This window comes from Ceratotherium simum, chromosome 8 (genome assembly GCF_057802395.1).
Source record: "Ceratotherium simum simum isolate JZ-2026a chromosome 8, ASM5780239v1, whole genome shotgun sequence".
NCBI classification, from domain to species: domain Eukaryota; kingdom Metazoa; phylum Chordata; class Mammalia; order Perissodactyla; family Rhinocerotidae; genus Ceratotherium; species Ceratotherium simum.
In genome coordinates, this window is record NC_141907.1 from 40,795,345 (window position 1) to 40,816,016 (window position 20,672).

The following is a 20,672-nucleotide window of genomic DNA, read 5'->3' on the forward strand; positions in this document are numbered from 1 at the left end:
CCCCTCAGGACGGCGACCCTTCCTCACCCCGGCCAAGGGACCGCCAGGCCAGGCCGAGGGCCGCGGCTTGCTCCCCCTCCTCGGCGCCAGAGCCCCCGCCCGGGGTCCCGCCCGGCCTCTGCCAGCATCCCGGGCTGCGGACAGCTCCTCCGGCCCCGCCCCGCGGAGCCCGGCCGTCCCTCGTGCCCCGGCCCCCGCCCGCCGGCCCTATGGTAGGCCCCCCGCCAGGACCCCGGCCTCGCCTGGCCCTCCAGTCCCCGGCCGCGGCGGGGCTCACAGACCTGCTCGGCCGCTGCCGCCGCCGCCGCTGCCGCCATCTTCCCACGCCCGCCGCGCTCCCCGCGGCCGCACCCCGCGCGCCTGCGCCTGCGCCGTGGCTGCGAGGGTGGAGGGGGGGCCGCTGCTCACCGTCCCCCCGCCCACCCGCCTCCGGGGCGGGAGGTTCGGAGCTCGCGGGGCTGCAGGCTCGGGCTCAGCGGCCCCCGGCACGCAGGGCTGTGGCTTCGGAGCCGTTTTCCCGCGCACGGGGATTCCACGCGACCTCGGGCCGCCCCTGGCTTCTCCCGCAAGGGCGCCCTCAAAATACAGAGGAGGCCTCTCCCTTTCCCCTCCAGTCTCCATCACGGAGGGCTGGTGACCTCCCCAAAGCTGTGACATCCTCCTTGCTTCAGGGACCGGTGTCTCCCACGCTAGGGTGAGAAAAGGTCTTCGAGAGTACACGTGGACCGGGACGGGGGTAGTGACAATGTGGACAGAAGTTAACAAGTTGCCAAGTAGCCAGCCAAAATCTTAAAAAATGAGAGCCCTCTAGGAATACATAAAATCACTTCAGGGATGCTTCTTAACTTTGGAGGGCCCATGACATCTGATGCTTTTTTCTGTGGTATTGGGGGTGGATTTTCCATTTAGTAGGTATTGGAGATAGTGTTGTCGATGTATATCCTGGGGAACCTAATTTAACCGATATTTACTGCACACCAGGAAGCCACCTAATATACAAGTAACTTGAGTAGTAAGCATTCCTTGTTCACTGTCGTCAGTATAATACAATAACCTTTTTTAGTTAACAATACAAAACAAGAAAACGCAGTGAAGGCAGTAGCAACCAAGATGGAAGCACTGTTCCTCAGGTAGCTGAAGCCACTTCTAGAACACACCTTTGGGCCCTAGGGCTGCCTAACTCTGCAGGAAACACCAAAGAGACCAGCTGGCAAAAGCTGTCTTTCTCTAGGAACTAGGTCAGTTTTGCTTTTTGATGGCTGGAACTGTTGTTTCACTGCTCTGCATACTTTACATCAGAGGATTATTGTGAAGTTTAAATGAGATAATCTGTCACATAATAAATCTCTCGTAAACTTTTCCCTTGTCTCCCCTGATTTTGGCTAATTACAGTACCACCTGGTCATCAATCTCTGTATATCTTCTTTCCTAAATGCTAGAACCACTTGACTTACATCTCTAGGCTCGCTCCTGCACAGATCTCTAGGACAAACCTGCATCTTAGGCAGGAAGATTGTAAGTTACAGCCCAGTGCTTTGGGAGGCAGCAGTAAGTCTCTGTTAATAGTCTGGCTGTGGTCCCATTTATCAATTCAGATAACTGGGCTTCTGACTGATCCTCAGTTCCTCTCTCCAGTTCTGGTACCATAGTCCTTACTTTTAATGCTTTGCCTCTTTTTTCTTGGCTTGGAAAGTCCTTCTCCTTTTCTCTGGCAAGCACACTCTTATTCATCCTCGAGAATCCATTCAAATGTCACATTCTTTCTAAAGCCTTCCCAGGCTCCCACAGGCAGTTTTAGCTGGTCTGCTCCTTACCTCTGCTCCTAGTCTTCTGTAGCACTTCATAGTGCATTATATTTTATCTTGTTTACCTGTCTGACATCATCTAAAAGACAGACAGCTCTATCTGGAAGGCCCATGTCTTAAGGCCCATGTCTTACTCGTCCTTTTATCTCCAATGCCCAGCAGAGTAATGAAATTTATATAAATGTCTTAGAAACTGCCTGATATTCCAGTTTCTAAGACTAGAAGCCCTGTCTTAATTTTGCCAACTTCTCTCCCACTTAGGTGGTGAGACACTTGATAACTGATTTTCCTGATGCCAAATGCGCTGTTGGTTGTCTGAAAAATCACCTTCTTCTGGATTCCTCACTGCTGATCTCCATTTCTTTGACAGGACACCTCACTATTCTCCTTGATGCCAACTGCTATAGTCTTTAAAGAGATCCAATATACTCATATGACCACATATTTAATATAGGTCATTCCCAAATGTATTATCTTCAAGGTTTTTTTCTGAAACAATAGTATTTAGATACCACTGTGTGCCTGGCAATGTCTCTTTAATTCTCCCAACAGTCTTATGAGATAGGTCATATTATCCCCATCTTACAAATGAAGAAATCAAGGCTCATAAATGGCTAAGCAAGTTTTCAACTAATAAAGAGCCAGCATTGAACCCAGGTCCATCTGACTAAAGTCTTTGCTTTTTCTACCATATAAAACAGCCTTTAATTCTACATTTTCTTTTGCCTGTTGCATGTTATTAGCATTTAGAAGTGCAAAGCAGAGCTCCCCAAGGCTAGAGTACTAGTCAGATTATGAAAACATTCACTTTATAATGGGTTGAATAGTGTTTCTCAAAAAGATATATCCAAGTCCTAATCCCCAGTACCTGTGAACATGACATTACAGTCATGCGTTGCTTAATGATGGGGGTTGCTCAATGAGAAATGCATCGTTAGGCAATTTCGTTGTTGTGCGAAAATCATACAGTGTACTTACAGAAGCCTAGATGGTATAGCCTACTACACACCTAGGCTATATGGTACTAATCTTAAGAGACAACCGTTGTGTATGTGGTCCATCGTTGATTGAAATGTCGTTATGTGGTACATGACTGTATTTGGAAATAAGGTCTTTGTAGGTGTAATTAAGGATCTCAAGATGAGATCACTCTGGATTTAGGGCGGGCCCTAAAAATGACTGGTGTCCTTATAAAAAGAGGAGAGGACAGAGACACACACAGAGGAGAAGATGATGTGAAGACAGAGGCAGAGATTGGAGTGATGTGTCTACAAGGCAAGGAATGCCAAGACTTGTCACCAGTCACCAGAAGCTAGGAGAGAGGCATGGAACAGCCTCTCCCTCAGAGCCTCCAGAAGGAACCAACCCTGCTGATTTCTAACTTCTAGACTCCAGAATGGTGAGAGAATAAATTTCTGTTGTTTGAAGCCACCAAGTTTGTGGTGATTTGTTATGGTATCCCTTAGGAAACTAATACGCACTTCAAGCTCAATGCATCCAAAAATTGAACTCAAAATCTTTCCTCCCAATCTGCTCTTCCTGTGTCCCCTTAATGAATGACACCACCATCCAGTGAGAAACCTCGAAGCCATTCTATACTATTTCTAGTATGGTCTTTCTATAAAGACCTGATCATGTCACTCCTCACCCTGAAGCTTAAAATCCTCTGATACCTTCCATAATAAAATTGAAACTCCTTATATTAGCACATAAGCTCCTTTACTTTCTGGTTCCTGTCTACCTCTTTTAAGCCTCCTTTCTTGCCCATTCCACAAACTCATCCTTCTCTCCAGCCCTGTGCAATATTTACAGTTCCCATCTATTTGCCTGAACTCATCAAGTTCTTAATGTCTCTGCGCCTTTGCATGTGTGGATATTTCTCTTTTTTACCTAGCTATTTTTCTACCTGTCCACTAAAACTCAGCTCAAGCCATATGCCTTCTGGGAAGCCTTTCTCGCCATCACAAATTTCTGATATCTTTGCCCCTCTCTGTGATCTTCAGGCATGCCTCTATTGTCACATTTATCCCACCACACTGAAATTTATTTGCTTGCCCATCTGTCTTGTCTGTGAATTCATACCTCTCCAAATTTCACCCATCTTTAAGGACCAACCTCAGTCCGACCTCCTCCTGACAATTACAGCCAACCATTATTGCTCTCTCTTTTTAACTTTTACTGCACCAATTTGCTATGACACTCATTTGACACTTAATAACATACTATCTTGTATTATTTTACTTTTCATGCACATATAGTTTGCTCCTGAGTAGACTGTAAGCTCATTACAAAGCAGGGGCAATGTGTTGCTACTTCTGTGTTGCTCCAAATCCTGAACACATTAGGAACCAAGTACATACATAATATGTACTTAGTAACTTTGATGAGTGAATATTGGGTTAATTTTTTTCTATTGGGTAAAAAATATCACTAGCACCTAAATGTCTCCAGTGTGCGTCACTCCAATCCTCCCCATGTGTTACCCCAAAGAAGAGCCTCAATAACTCTCATCTCTGTGTCTCCTAAGCGCTCTTGCTGGGTCCAGTCCTGCCCCCTCCAAACTTAACCCCTAGGAGCGCCAATGTGATATAAAAAAAGAAACCAGAACATACCATTTTTCTGTTTACAGCTGTTTTCTGCTTCCCCATTGCCTCCAAAATAAAGATCACTTTCTTTAGCCTGATATACAAGACTCATCGTAGCTGAACCCAGGACTATCTTTCCAGTCTTGTCTCTGTTCCCCTGACTACTCGATCGTCACACTAGACTAGCATTCATCATTCCCTGCCTCTCTATGCAATTTCATGACTCTTTGCTGCTATCCGACCTGTTCCATTTTCTCTTCTCTTCCTGGTGAACTCTTCTCCATCCTTCCAGAGCCAGTCTAAGTGTCACTTTTCTATAACTTCCCCTGATGCTTTCTTCAGGGGGATGGAGGAAGAGGGAAGGGAAGGGTCAGTGTTTCCATAGAATTTTATATTTACTCTATTGTAACGTGTCCCATTGAACTATCGTTGTGTATCTCTCTCCTGAATAGATTGTGAGAGAGGCTAGGGAGCAGGGACTGAGTCTAATTTTGCCTTATGATTAAGGCAGATGTTTCTGTCACACTAGAAATTCAGTAAATGTTTATCAAATGTGCCGTAAAGATCTATTTCAACATCCTTCATCATAGGGACAGCTCTCACGCTGTCTCATGTCCCTCTCCTGGGGTGCTTAATGGTATCTTACAATGTAGATCATACCCACTGAGCCTTTGCAACAGCTTAATGTGTCCTCAGCTCACTCCTTCAAGGGCCGTTTTCACAGGGCCAAGCATTGGCCATTGCATTTAGCTAGCAGAGCTGCAAAGATTGAGAGCAAGGATGCTTTAATTTTCCATCACAATAATGATGGAAACCTGGGTTGAGATAGGAGGGGGATCTTGTGGCTCTCAAAAATCACACTAAATCTACTTTTTTTCCCTTTTAATCTATATTTCCTACATATGCTCTAGAGTTTATTTAGGTGCTAAGGTGATGCAGTTGTTATCTATTAACATTTTACTCTTGTTTTTGTAGTTTAACCAATAGTGGGCACGAAATAATTTTACAGAAAAATTCTGAACCGTTGCTCTGAGCAGGGAACGCTTATTGGTATGACACAGAAAACACATCCCTGCTTCTGTGCAGTGGGGGAACCTGCCTTCAGATCCTAACCAATTAGTTCTTTCTCTAATGGGTGGTGTTTTATTTTTGTTTGTTTTTAAATCTTTTCCTTTCCTTCAGTGTGGCAGGGAACAAAAAGGACCAAATGAAGCTGATAAAATGAGAACCTGGAACACTGAGGTCAGAGAACACTGAGTAAATGGACAAATTAGGGTTTTGCTACCTGCGAGTGAAGACAAAGTGTCTTAGCAATACCACCAATAAAAACTGGATTTAAAAAAAGATTTTGCGAGTAGGTCAGCAAAGACCAAAGGATTTTCTTCAGATAGTAATATAGGCCCTGACCCAAAGAAGCAAGGTCCTAACACAGACAGCTGTAGGACGAGAATAGCATGGCACACACAGAAGAGGATCAGGGGCCTGAAAAAGCATCCATGCCAGAGCAGAACAGATTACTCTGTTAGCCACACTGGCTAGCGGTTTGCAACCATCCTTAGTGAGGAAGAACTAGAAATGATGATGAGGATCCCACCATATATCCTTGTAGCTTACTGCATATATTTATGCTTAGTGTAGTGTGAAACTACATACACAGCTCTCACTACACTGAATGGATTCAGTTAATCTTTTGTTGGCTTCTTAAAATCTCAAATTAAAAATCTCTCCAGTTGACCAGTGTAGGTAAAATTCAGGGTGGACAAAATTAAGGACTTTCTGAAAGCCTATTCCTTCCAGATGTTTGACACATTACAGTTTGCCAGAACAAATGGCTCTTGGCTTGCTGGTAGAATTATGATGCCATAAGAACGACCAACTGACTATTACATTTGCTTTCTTTTACCTCAGTGGGATTATGACATCAGATATAAAGCAGCCAATCATCTCCTTCCTTCCTTCCTTTCCTTTCTTGCTTCCCTTCCTTCTTTCCTTTATTTCTTTCAATTCTTTCTCCTTCTGTTAACAATTCAGTTTAACAAACTTTTCTAGAGGGCCTAGAATGTGACAGTTGCTATGCTGAGGATATAAAGCTAAATAAGCCTCTGTCCTTTTCTTCAAGAAGCTCATAGGCTTATATAGGGGGCAGACAAATAAGTATAATATAGTGTGATTATTGCAACAATATCAACATGTCCAAAGGTTAAAGAGAGAAAGCATAAAGAAGAGAGTGATGAGCTCTGAGGGGGCGGGGGAGTCAGGAAGATTTTGTCAATTTGAGCTGGGTTTAAATTTATAAAAAGTGCAACTATAGAGAAACCCCTTGTTTATTTTCTGACAGTTACGTATATTAGTTATTCCAGCAAGCCTGCGGAATAAATTGTACTCAAGAAAGATGCTCAACTTTTGGCGATTGACTAATGCTCTCAGAATCAAGGCTTGACCCAAACTGAACTGTGAACCAAAAATTGAAACAAAGGGCAAGATTTGCTCAATCTGAACCATAACCAGTATGTTAAAAACAAACAAACACAAGCAGCATTAGAGAATGTCAGAACTGCAAGAGATCCTAGAGCTCATCTAGTCTATGTTTTTCATTATATAGATGGAAAAAACAAGGCTCAGAGTGATTAAAGACTGATATAAAGTCACGAGAAACCACTAACTGGCAGAGTGTGAGATAAAGCAAGAGTGTCCATGATCAAGTTTATTGTTCTTTCAACTTCTTTAAGATATCTGATAGTGTACCACAAAAGAAAGGTTTGATTTTTATCTTTTCTTTCCAAATAATTGCCTAGTTGATAACGTCCTAAAATAATAAAATTTGGACAAAAATAAAAATATTCTCCAAATAGAACCTTTACTTATCTGATATTTTCTTTCATATATATACAAAAGTAGGCTTATCAACTTTTTGAATAGAATCTCAACCTGGTTGACTGCATGCTTGTAATTCAAAGCATATAAATTATTCTTTAATCAGCAACATAGACTATTTGCACTCCAGGCTCTAGTTTTCTCTTAAATTGATTGCTGTCCAGCACCCATCAAAAACTCTGTGGGGGGGGGCCGGCTCCGTGGCTTGGCGGTTAAGTGCGCGCGCTCTGATGCTGGCGGCCCGGGTTCGGATCCCGGGCAAGCCCCAAGGCGCCGCTTCTCCGTCCAACGCGAGGCCGAGTCCCACGTGCAGCAACTAGAAGGATGTGAACCTATGGCATACAACTATCTACTGGGGCTTTGGGGGGAAAAAATGAATAAATAAAATCTTAAAAAAAAAAAAAAAAAAACTCTGTGGAGGGGATCATCATTAGGGGCACTTATGAGGATGTCCATTTATTTCTCAAGGCATGGAATTTCTAAGCTTGTATCGAATAACATCACCAGAGAGCTAAGAAATGGGGTGTCAATTGCTTGGCCTTCTCTTTGATGACGTGTCAAGATTGTTTTTATATTTTCTAAAAAAAAAGGGGGGGTTATTAAAGACACCTTCATCTGTATTGTTTTATACTCTTTCCAAAAGGATAAACGTATTTTGGAATTGATACTAGAAAAATGCATTTCCATTCAAAGACCTGGTTGGTGTACTTTTAAAACCAAATAATGGTAATCATAAAACTCATTTTTCTTTCTGCCTTGAATTCCACAAAGTCCAGAAATAAATGTTAAATGATCTCAATCCTAGTACATAGGCTTAAGTTTTAGGCTTACTTGCTTTTTCTATTAAAAAAATATTTCTAATCTAACAATGATATTTTCTATAAATTTTACTGTAAGTCATCTCAGATCCTTTTTTGGAAGTAGTGGGGGGTAAATAATAAATACATAAAACACTTCCTTTGTTTTGAGAATTGAGGGCTATGCTTCTTTGTTATTAATAAACACAAAGTTTCTGCTATTCACAACACATGCTCCAGAGTTCTAGCAAACCAAGGGCTACAGAAAATTACTTCAGGCCTTAAGGGTCTTGAATCTAGTTGTGGGGCTACAGTGTTGTACAGATAAATAACATCAGTAGCATATTCTAAGGTGATTCAAAGATCTATTCTCTCCTAAGTCTCTATAAGTCTAATTATTAAATTAGTAATATGGACGTTTGGTCAAAGTGTATTCTATTCTGAGTCAGCTTAAATATTGATGTTTTGGCTAACATTTTTCTGAGGGTGGTAAAGTTTTTTAGGTAACTTTGTTTCTGAATTAAGTTTTCATGAAAGCAATTCATGTTCATGGTAGAAATTTGGAAAATCAGAGAACTGTAAAGAAGCAAACTAAAATCACTCATAATCATACCTTGGGTTCATATTGGAGAATATAACACAATATATATAACTTAGTATCTTGCTTTTTTCACTTCACATTATATAGTGAAAATTCCTAGATAATAGATATTCTTCAATAGCAAGATTTCTATTGTGCAACATCTCATTGAATGATTCGCTCAACCATTACCCTATTGTTGCAGATTTAGGTTGTTTCCAACCTAGTTTTCTCTATTAAAAGTAGTAATAGTGATCACAGCATTTATTAAAGCGCTTGCTAAAGTATATGCCAAGCACTGTGGTAAATACTTTGCATGAATTATCTTTTTTGAGTCTCATAATAATGCTACTAATTAAAAACAATTGTCCCTCTTTTACAGATGATAAAACCAAGGATAAGAGGCTAATTAAGATACCCACAGCAAGGAAGAGGATTTAACCCCTAATCTGACACAAGCAAATTTTCTGAATTTTTTTTTTATGAATAAGCAAATAGGACTGTTCAAAGATTCCAAATACCCATTGAAATATGCAATTGTTGGCTCCAAATTAAGAAATCTGTGAGGTCTTTCTCCTTTCCTTTCTTTCTTCTTTATATTTTTTATAAAATATAGGACGAAAATGTCTAAGGAATATTTAGTGGAGCTTTTTTTGGTATATGTTTTTTTACTTTAGTAATTATTATTCTACTATGATAAAATAACATGTGTTATGTACCCTTATAGTTCCTTTTTCTTTCTTTTTTGTTTTTTTGAGGAAGATTAGCTCTGAGCTAACATCTGTTGCCAATCCTCCTCTTTTTTGCTGAGGAAGATTGGCCCTGGGGTAACATCCATGCCCATCTTCCTCTACTTTATATGGGACGCTGCCACAGCATGGCTTGATAAGAGGTGCATAGGTCCGCACCTGGGATCCGAACCTGTGAACCCTGGGCCACCGAAGGGGAGAGCACCCACTTAAGCATTACGCCACTGAGCTGGCCCTTTTTCTTTTCTTTTGATTGAGATAAAATTGACATACAACATTATATTAGTGTCAGGTGTACAACATAATGATTCGATATTTGCATATGTTGTGAAAATGACCACTACAGTAAGTCTATTAACATCTACCACCACACATGGTTCCAAATTTTTCTTCTGGAAACGAGAACTTTTATAGTCCTTATTTTGTGGTCTACAGAAAATAGTAGGAACACAGGCTTCAGAAGCGGGCCTTTCATTTTTATTAGAGGACAGTAAAACCATTAATTAAGTAAACCATTTAATTAAGAGAAATTAAAATAAGAGGTGGTGAAAATTCTGAAGTTTATGGCACCTGGACATATGCAATGTTTATATATTTTCAAGTACCTAAAGAAATGGAACTGAGTTAAACTAGTTACCTCCTGAGGCCCTGCTCCACCCCTACTGTTTTAGTGAATAGATAAGGATCATTTGCAATCAGCACATCATTTGATGGCATATAAAATAAGGGCTTCTAAAGTGCTTAATGATGGTTGAAATGGCTTCATTTCTTAAGTAGTTCAAACTATCACTGTGGCTTAATACACCCTTTTGACATAGTGCCAAACTGGGTCTGAACTTTCACAAAGTCTCAGAGAATTCAGAATTAAATGAAAGTTTAGAGTGCTCAATGATTCTAAAAATATACCAAATCTTGTCTAAACCTAAGGGATTAACATTAATCTGTGAACCTCTTGGAGCTAAATCTATTTACTTGGGCACCCACCCAGTGGGCCAAGGAACAAAGCAAAGGATAGAAGCAGGAAGAATCGAAATTTAGTTAAAGTAAGGTTCATACAGGTAAGCCCTAGGTGTTACAAAAGCAGAATTAAAGCCCTGAGAAGTGAAGAATAAAGGAAAGAGCCAAACAGGTGCTTTCTTAGGAGGCTATGAAGAACGAAAAATGTCTATGGAGAAATACCCTTTGCTTTTCTAGACTAGAAGCCTCCGGCTGTCCGCCATCCCACTCTGCAGGCCCGTCTCGGTCCATCAACAGATCGCCCGGCCGCCATCTGCAGTCTCGGTGTCCTCCAGCCCCCGGCTCAACCCGGAGCCTCAGTGGCATAGGGCGCCCTCCTCTTGGGCCAGCAGCAGCAGCAGCAGCAGCAGCAGGACGAAGAGCAGCAGGAGCAGGAGCGGCGACATGGCGCGCTCTGGCGGGTGGCCGGGACGCCTGCAGGCGGCGGGAGGGCGGCTGGGCCGGAGGTGGGTGGAGGGCACGGTGGGGACTGGGCGGCGACGCGGGCGTTGCCACGTTGCGGGCGACGCGGGTCCCTAGCACCCGCCCGCCCACGTCAAGGTTTGTTTAATAATCGCCCGGGTATTTATGGCTAGGGCTCCGGGCGGCCGCGGGGGAGCCAGGACACCGCGCCGGGCAGCGGATGAGGCGCGGAGGCCGTGGCCCAGGGCACCTCCCCCCGGCTTCCCGAACCCTGCCCGGTCCCACCCGAGGGGGAGGATGGAAACACCAGCCGCGCTCTGAGCCCCTCAGGAAGATAACACCCTTCCCGCCTTATCACTCCGCGGCCCTGCAGAGACCATTGCCTCTTCCCTTCCACATCTCCATCTCCCACAACGAGGCCGAGCGGAAAAGCGAGCGATGGCGGAAAACCTGAGGAAACTGGTCTCCAACGAATCTTTACGATCGATGCAGGACAAGCTAGAGTCCTGGCTGAGGGAGTACAACGTGAGTTAGGGTGGGAGACCCCTGGGGCCCGCCCTCCCTCTAGTGCCTTGCACACACAGATCTCGGCGGGGGTTTCTTAGGGCCGGCCGCTTTGCAAAGCCTCAGCGTTTGCGATTCCTAACGGGGACCCAGCCTTGGACCCAGATCGCGGGGAAGGAAGGAGGGGCACGCGTCTGCCGCTGCCCTTTTCTCCCCGCCAGGAGAGGCGGCGCAGGGGCCGCGCGGAGGGCAGAGCGCGGGACTCGGAGTCCGCGAGGAGAGAGCGCATTCGGCCCAGCGGTAACCAAGGACGCTGGCGGCCCTAGCAACGGGAAAGAGCTGTGATCCGCCGCAGTTCTGGTCCAGCCTGCCACTCTCCCTCCCATCCCCTCCGCCAGCAATCCACCCCTTCACCTCCAATTCAAATTATTTTTTACTACACCCTTCTTCCTGCCTTTCCGCGAGTCTCCCATTCTGAGGATACCCAGTGGTTGTATCAGAATGAATTTTTATAAAAATACACTCAGGAGTTATTACACAGAAATCAGTGAAACGAACACTTGTCAGCATTGCGGGTTTCACTTGTGTGCAGGTCAGCATGGCAAGTAACGCAGTTTCAACACCAACGCAGATTTCAGAAGGCCTGTTGCCAAGGCTTTTGTAAGAAGCCAATATTCTGTCATCAAACCCATGAGCGTTCTTGAAGTCTCATTAATCCCTACCCCACTCGGGCTCCGTCTGCCTTTAATAGGAGAGTCCCACTCTTACATAGCAAGTAGAAGGTGAGGCAGACAGAGCTGAGGAATCAGCCTCCCTAGGGTCTAGGTCTGGCACTGCATAGCTGAACGACCTGGGGCAATTTATTGAACCTCCCTGTGTCTCAGTACCTCGTCTGTTAAATGGGAGAGACTGGACTAGACGAGATGTCAAGTTCTTTTTCAGATCTCAGTTTTTTGAGTCTAGATCAGCTTGTTTCTGAAAACCTACCAGGAAAAATACAAGTGGGTGCTGTCCTGAGTCCTTGGGCTTTCCCGTTCACCCTTTAACCAGGGGTCTTGGGGTGGAGGAGAGCTCAAAGAACAGCTCCAGTTTTCTCCTTGCCTTCCTTTCTAGTGTTTATTCCCTTTGCCCACTTTTAAAGCACTGACTATTCCTTCTCCATCAAGATTTCAGGAAAATTAAATTACCTGTTTGTCACAAAAGACTTGGGTTCCTCACCACCTTTAAAAGTATGTGCTTGCTACTTATCAGGGGTTAAGAGTAACAAATCCTAGTACATGTATTCATCCTTCTTAAAACTACGTCTTCCAAAAAAATGTTTTTATTGCCCTGTGGCCTAAATAAACTCCGAATTTTAAAAAATATACTCAGTTTGTCACAAGACAACATTTAACACAAATGACACACCAGCATTTGGCTGGATTAAATTGAACGACTGTTTTAGAAACTACCTGTAAGTACTGAGAAATGCCAAAGTTTATTACATTTTCCCTTCTTGGTAACAGTGGTTCATCCAATTCCTCTGTTCTCACTGAAACCTTTTCAATCTAGCTTCTCTCCTGCCATCACCCCAACCCCCCACCACACACACACACATAGTAGAGACTGCACATTCAGAGACCAATGCCTTTCCAAATTTTGTGGCCATTTTTTGGGCACCATCATTTTTCCTGAGTTGTCTGGCATCTCTGTTGCATTTGACTGTTGACATCTCCATTCTTCTAAGGTTCTAATAATCTGTTATTTGTCTCCTTGCCTTACCCACTTGCCTCCTGTGGCTGTTCTTTAAGGGCCAGACTTTAGAGATCTTCTCTTCAACCTCCATTCCTGCTTCATCTCTTAATTCATATGCTGATGAATCTCATACTTATGTTCATGTAATTTAGGGCCTGTTCTCAACTAGGCTCTGACTTCTCCAGTTGCTCACTAGACATTTTCAGCTGTGCTATTGTCATCTCAAGGTCAAATCAATCTAAAACCAACCTATTCACTCCCATGTCCCAACCACTGACCTCTTTCCTTACTCTTTTGTCTTCGTCATGACTCCACATCCTTTTCACCAACATAGTCTGTTGGTACCAGCTTCTAAATTCACACAGAACCTGAGCACTTCTCACCACCTCCACTGCTACCACCCTTGTCCACCTTTGATCATCTTTCTTCTGGATTATTACAAAAATAATAACCCAAAGTGGTTCTTCTAAGTGTCAAGTCAGATCAAGTTACTCCTCTGGCAAAACCCTCCAAACTTCCTGTCTCAGAATAGAAGATGAAGTTCCTACAATGGCCATCAGGCTCCTACACAATTGTGCTCCTTTAAACTCTGTCACGTCATCTATTATTTTTTCTCTTGCTCAACCCACTCTAGCAATACTGGCCTTCTTGTTCCTTCTAGAGCAAAACTGTCCAATAGAACTTTCTATGATGAGGGACATGTTCTGTATTTGCACTGTCCAATATGGTGGTTATTGGGCATTTGAAATGTGGCAAGTGCAAACTGAGGAACTGAATTTTTAATTTCATTTAAGTTTAATTAACTTAGATTCACATAGTCTTGTATGGCTAGTGGCGACTGTAGTGGACAGAACAGTTCTAGAGCACGCCAGCCATGCTCTAGCTTCAGGCATTTTGCACTCGCTGTTCCTCTCTGCCTAGAAAACTTTCACATGTTGATATTTCAACGAGATATCAACATCCTCACTTTTTCACCTTTTTCAAGTCTTTGCTTAAATGTCACGTTCTCAGGAGAGACCATTCTGTTTCCAATTGTAATCTCTTACCCTCACCCCTGGCACTCACTGTGTTCCTTCTCTGCTTTATTTCTTCTCTAATATCTACACTTTCTAAATTTTTACTTATTTACTCTTTTATTTTGTGTATTATCAGTCTTCCCTCACCCCTCCTCCCGCTAACATAGTAAGCTCCAGTGGGGAGAGATTTCTCCTTTTTTTTGCTCATCACTATATTCCCAGCACTTAGAATAATGCTTGGCTGCTAGTAGTTGCTCAATAAATAATGACTGACTGAATGCCCCCACCATTCTCCCCGATCGCAGTTTCTTGGACTCATTTTTCTTCTTAAGACCTCGTATCCAGTATTGAATTTATAATGATCTCCAATTATCTTTAATTCAGCCTTTATTAAAATTGGATTGAAACCGGAACAAATGAGAGAGTGCAAGTGTTTTTAACAGTTTTTTTGTGTAGCTAAAGAGAGAGGATGAGAAAATTTCTATACACCACCTACCAAAATTTAGGTTACATCTAAACTTTTTCTGCATCTTGTCATCTGTAGTTTGAGTTTTGGTCAATTGCTAAGAGCTTTCCTGTAATACTGTATGGTTGTTTTATTAGTTCCAAGGACTTTTGATTTGAAACCTTAAGATGAAGCATATTCACTGTAGCAAACTACGTTTGTTAAAATGTTGGTTGTAGAGAACTATGTTCATTAAAAGCTGTAATTCATATTTGCTATGGAAGGTTGATTTTGCTGACTGACCACATTGATTTAGTTCTAATTAATTCAGCAAAAGAAAAGCCATATATACTCCTCTAGAATTAGGAACATGATTAAAGTTATCTCCCTAGGAAAAAGTTATTTTCAGGTAAAATAGATAAATAACTTGAACAGATTAATTCTAAAACACAATGCAAAATTTTGATTTTCCTCCAAACTAGCCATTATTTGGATTAACAGTTAGATCCTATTTAGTTTTTCTTCTAAGCTTCTCTCATATAATTTTCTTCATATTCATTCCCGTTTCCTCTGCCTTACTCCGGCCATCACCACCATTTCGTGCACAGCCTGTTTCATTGTGTCCTATATATGTTGTCAGAGACAGTAAATTCTTTAAAAATGTAATTTTCTGCCCCAGAGCCTTTGTTTTTTGTTTATTTGTTGGCTTGTTTTTAATCTTAGCAACATCTAGGAATATTCTGGGCCTTAGGCAAAACTACTTCTTGCTTGATTTTTAAAAAATTAAAAAAAAATCCAAGAAGAGATATTTTTCAAACCCCCCCTAGACAAACAAATCATGAAAACGACAGCAAACATTGCTGACTTGTTTTCTTTTAGTTATTAAATAGATGCTGACTAACTACACTACTTGGCCTTTAAAACTTGGAGTCCACTAGAAGTTCAGGGACAGCTTGGTGTGAATATGTAACTTTCAGAAATTGTTTTCCTCCTTTGTGGTTACTAAGAATGTTGGCGAGAGTCGTAGAGAATCTTTTCTTGTTCAACCAAGAACTGAGACAATTATTAAGAGCTTAATAATTCATTCAACAAATGGTTACTTAGCTTCTGCTATGTGTAAAAGTTTGTGTTAGACACTCTCTATTTACGCTTTTAGCAGTGTACATTTATTCATTAATTTATTCATTCAACAAATATTTTTTCAGAACTTATGATGTCCCTATCTGTGCTAGGTGTGGGGAATAGAAATGTCAGCTGCATCTTAATGATGAGCTTCAAGTTGGAGAAGAGGACGAAGGATGGAGGAAACAGCATGTGCAAAAAGCAGGGAGGAATGAAAAAGCTGGCATAGGTGAGGGGCCTGTGAATAGTTGAAGGCAGGGAGTGGACGCGAGATGACGCTGAGGAGGTGGTGTGGTGGGGCCAGATGGTCAAAGCCTTGGGTGGTGTGTTAAGGAGTTTGAACTTTATCCTGAGAGCAATGGGGAGAAACTAAAAGCATTATGCAAGGAGGAGATATGTTTGGATTGTGTTTTAGAAAGGTTGTTCTAGCTGTTGCATGATGGGAAACTCTAGGGAGAACCGACGGGGCTGGGCGATACTTTAGGCAAGAGATTATATGAATCAGTCTCTTATAAACTATGCTGACACATTTAGTAAACAAGGTCAAAGACTCTGAGAATGGTCCTTAAGGTTAATGTAAGAGTATGCTGGCCCACATGCTCCCAGTTTATCATGCAACATTTGTATGGTTTTATTGGTCAATTCTGAAAAAGGGTCAAATAACCACCTACGCAGAACTGGATTCTAATTACCTTGTTACTCCATAGAGATATTAAGATGAGAAGAGAAATCAACCTCCTTACAATATTAGCAGTCCCCAGAGAAGGTCAACTCTGGGTTGAAACTCTCCTCCCTCTGAGATGCTTTTGTTTCCACCCAGAGTCTGTGGACTAGGGAGTTAAACTTTGCTGAGAGCCTCTGAGATTTATTACTTTTTAAAATGTGCTGTATGTAATTACAGTAGCAAATGGTAAGAACTTACCATACCCTTAATAACTCCTTCTCTAAGATAGGGGTTACGATATTTCTTAAATTAAAATAATGGACACCAGGACATTACAATCTGGAAACTTTTGATCGTTTGATATATGAGTGGGGACGGTAGGGAGGGCTGGTGGTGCTACTCTCGCATTACTCTCCTCTTGTGTGACAGAAATCTGCACTACAAGTGAAAACAGCATATTAAATATCAGCACATAAAAGGGAGATCTTAAAGAGATGTCTCCTCTGTTTGTTTTAGAATAATCTTTGGGGTTGAAATGGAGGCTGCCTTTGCCAAAATATGCCTGATTCTTAGTACAAAAGGGCGTTGTAGTTGCTACGGTGTGTTCAAACAGACTCCCTGGCCGCCTTCACCCCTTCCCCTTAGTAAGCATACTTCTACGTTCTTGAGCATTTAATCTAATTAGTAAATTTGAAGAGAACATTTTTCTTCCCTTCAGGACCTTTATCTCTTTACTAGCCAGACTATGCTGCAGTAATGAATAGAACGCCAATTCTTAGCATCTCAGCATAACAGAGATTTATTTCTCATTCATGCAAAGTCTGATGGCAGCTCTGCTCCATCATTGGCTCGGCTTCAGGCACCCTCCATCTGGTGGAGCTGCAATCTCATCATGAGACCTAGAGACCTCAAAGGTCTGCAGGGGAAGAGAGAGTGCGAAGAACTTGTGCTCCTCTTATGTTTTATACATCACTTCTACTCGCTGTCCGTTGGCCAGAATTAGCTATGTGGCTCCAATCTAATTGTAAGGGATCCTGAGAAATGTGAGAAAGCACGTGGAATATTTAATTGGTTCTGCCATTTCTGCCAGTTACTAATGATGAATTCATGACTACAGAAGAAATTGACAAGTGGTTAAGGATTTTATTTTTAATAGAGATGCTATCAACTTTTTTATTTGACTTTTCTTATTTTCCTCTTGGACAAACTGGTTGATGTAAACATCATCATTGTTTAAATCTTAAGGAGAATAAATAACCAAAGAAATCCAATAATAATATTAACTATGGGTCAAGACACTAAAATCCAGTGGAGAAGCCTAAATAGAACTTTTGCTAAATTGATGGGGTATATATAAGCCTCCTTTTTCCTATATCTAAAATTCAATGTTTCAGTTTTAAAACTTTGTTGTGGAGGTTGTGGTGTGGTGACAAGGTCAGCCATGAAGTAGAGTAGAGGGTTGATTTGGGGAACAAAATCTTGTACTTGAAAGGCTGCCCATATGTGGGACTGCACTTCCCTACAGGAACAGTTGTTGCCTGTTATTTTCTACATTCTAAAGATGAGAAAACCAAACCTCAGGAGGGCAGTTCACCTGCCCAAGGTCACTCCACTAGTAGAAAGAGTGGAACTTGGATTTGAAACTAGATCTTTTGCTTGCCAAGTCCATTCTCTTATCTCTTACAAGGAAGGGAGGGTGTAAGGCAATTCCAATTACTTGCTGCGTCCGTTTTCTGCCATCCTTTCCCCTATCCCCATACCCTGGACGGTGGACAAGAAGAAGGTAGAAATTAGGCCTTTTGTTTTCCCCATGGCCAACTGCAAGGAGCTGCGAAATGCTGCCCCTCAGACTAGTCTCCACATACTTACTGCTATTCATTTCTTTTCCTTGCTCATCTACAAATTCTCTAATTGGCAGGTTTGGAATGATATTCTTGTTGTATATAAATGAATTAAAAAAAGTATTTTTAAAAAATAAAAAAAGTCAGGTAAATCATTTAATGTTGTAATAGCATTCATATTTTAAGAGAATATTGTGATGAATCCTTTGGTACTGTTTAATTCTTATCTAATATATATGAAGCATATTTTGTGTGTGTGAGACTGAAGTTTCTTAAAGTGGAAATAACTATATTTTTTACTGAAACTGATAGATTTAAATGGCTTTTCAAACCAAAGTTTGCAAGTTGATTAGCAATATTTAGTGATAAATTTTGTTAATTTAGTGATGATAAATTTTCTTTCTCATGTTGTGGAGGTGATTCAGGATTAGAAATAGAATAGTAGGTATGAGAGAACCACTGGTAGAGGCGTGGATGATCTGGCTTTCATGAAAGGAGATGTTAATAAGGTCAAGGCTGCTCAGAAGTGAAGGAAGTGAAAAGGATCAAAGGATTGGTGGTCATCCTGGTGCGCACATAAGGTGAGCAACGGCAAAGCAGGTTAGTGGCTGGAGTGGAGAGAATTGCTGGAGGAAAGTAAGGCTGAGTAAGTCGTGTGGAGGCATACTATGAAGGACCTTGGAAATTAGGCAACATTTAGGCTCGATTGCTCATGTGCTTTTGTTTGGACAAGAGAGTGGTGACATTGAAGTGATGGCAACAAAGCCGCTATCCTGTTGCTCTCCTTCCCCACACTGTGAAACTTCTTGAAAGAGTAATCTGTCCTCATTGCCTTTGCTTCTTCAACTCCCATTTGTTCCTCAACATGGAACAATTTGGAAGTACCTCAAATACGCCTACATCATTCTGCTATAACTGCTCTCATAACAGTCATTAGAGGCCACCTGATGGTCAGTCAAGTCCAGTATGTTTTTTCCCTAGTCCTTATCTCCTTGATTGGTCTGTAGCAATGGACACATCTTATCAAAATTTATGGCTTTAGCTACTTCCCAGATGCTGGTGACTCCCAAATCTATCTCCAGCTAGGGCCTTTCTCCAGAGCTCCCAACCTGAATGGCCACCTGCCTTCCAGACAGCTCCATGTGGATGCTCCACATCCTCTAACCCAACACGAACCAAACAGGACTAGTTTTCCTCTCTCTAGTTTTGCTGGTTCTCTGCTTGTGGACTCTGGTTGGGCAATGGCATCACAATCCCCTCTGTAGCCCAAGTCGGAAACCTGGGCCCCTTTACTCTCTACCATGCCTCATCAATGGGTTCATCAAGCCCTGAGGATTCTACTTCTCAAATAGAAGTCAAATATCTCCTACTTTTCCTCTCTAACTACGATTACTTTTATTCAAGCTTCCATCATTTCTTACATGTGTGGGAAAACCAGCTTCTAGGGTATGTTTAGGGCAGATCTCAAGTGAACTTTGTTGCAAAAATACCTGCAGCTGCAGGCCAAAGACTCACAGGTATAGCAGCTTCATGCTGTCCAGAGAATTCTGCCCCTAACAGAACTCACAGTATTTTTACAGCCATCATGATTACAAAAGGAGGCATTTGCCCATCTCTGTTGCACAGGGGTGGGTAGCTTTAAAAGAACATGATTTCTTTATGTTAATAGTGCTGATGATTATATTCCTGAATATTCTCCCCCTTTCTTTACCTCTTGCTTTCCCCTCTGCATGAAGCCACTAGAATAAGTTTGAAGATTACTTAAGTTCCACACCTATAATATGGCCTATTCCTATTGGTTTCCCTGCCTGCATCATGCCCACCTCCAATCCAACTTGTATACAGCTGTTTGAGGAATCGTTTTTGTGGCTCCTCATTGCCCATATCAGTGACTCTCAACACGGGCAAGGCACTATCCCCTAGGGCAGTGTTTTTAAAACTTACACACAGAAATCAATGCTTTTTACTTCACACCATAGCACACATACACCCTTATGCATATCTAACTGAAGCAAAAGTTTCACGAATAACTCTTAGCTTTAGTAATTGTGATATACTCTGTTTTCCCTTTCATTAATTTTTTTTAGGGGGTGCTGGTTGAGACTTACTAAATTGCTCTCACTTCCCACAAATGCCATGGTTCTCAATCTTGGTTTCACATAAAAATCATCTAGAAATCTTTTTAAAAATTTCAATGCCTCCATGCCCCACACTAGAGCAATTAGAATTTCTTGGAGGAGGAACTCAGAAAGCTTCTCAGGCGAAGGCTTTCCTGAATCTTCTTGGCTTCTTACTGCTTCCTCTTTTGAGCCTCACCTCTGAAATCTGGACCTACTTTTACAGCAAGTAGTACCTGGTTTAGCATTTATTTAGATGTATATCTTAGACTATAAATTCCTTGAGGGCAAAAGGCTATGTCATTCATCACTGTGTCCCCAGCATCCAGCACATAGTAGCCCCGTCCACAAAGATTTGTTGAGAATATAAATGCATGAGGGAAGCAGAGAATAAGCCATGCCCTTCTGCTTCCTGAAACC

General features: G+C 42.1%; 1 protein-coding gene across 1 annotated transcript in view; it reads left to right on the top strand.

Moving 5' to 3' along the window:
• The first annotated feature begins 10,972 nt into the window (after positions 1-10,972).
• SPATA18 (spermatogenesis associated 18) overlaps positions 10,973-20,672 on the top strand; it is a 38,056-nt gene continuing 28,356 nt past the window's right edge. The window contains exon 1 of the mRNA XM_014787258.2: positions 10,973-11,334. Within this exon, the coding sequence (XP_014642744.2) occupies positions 11,248-11,334 (87 nt within the window). The 5' untranslated portion in view covers positions 10,973-11,247. The remainder of the gene's footprint in view (positions 11,335-20,672) is intronic.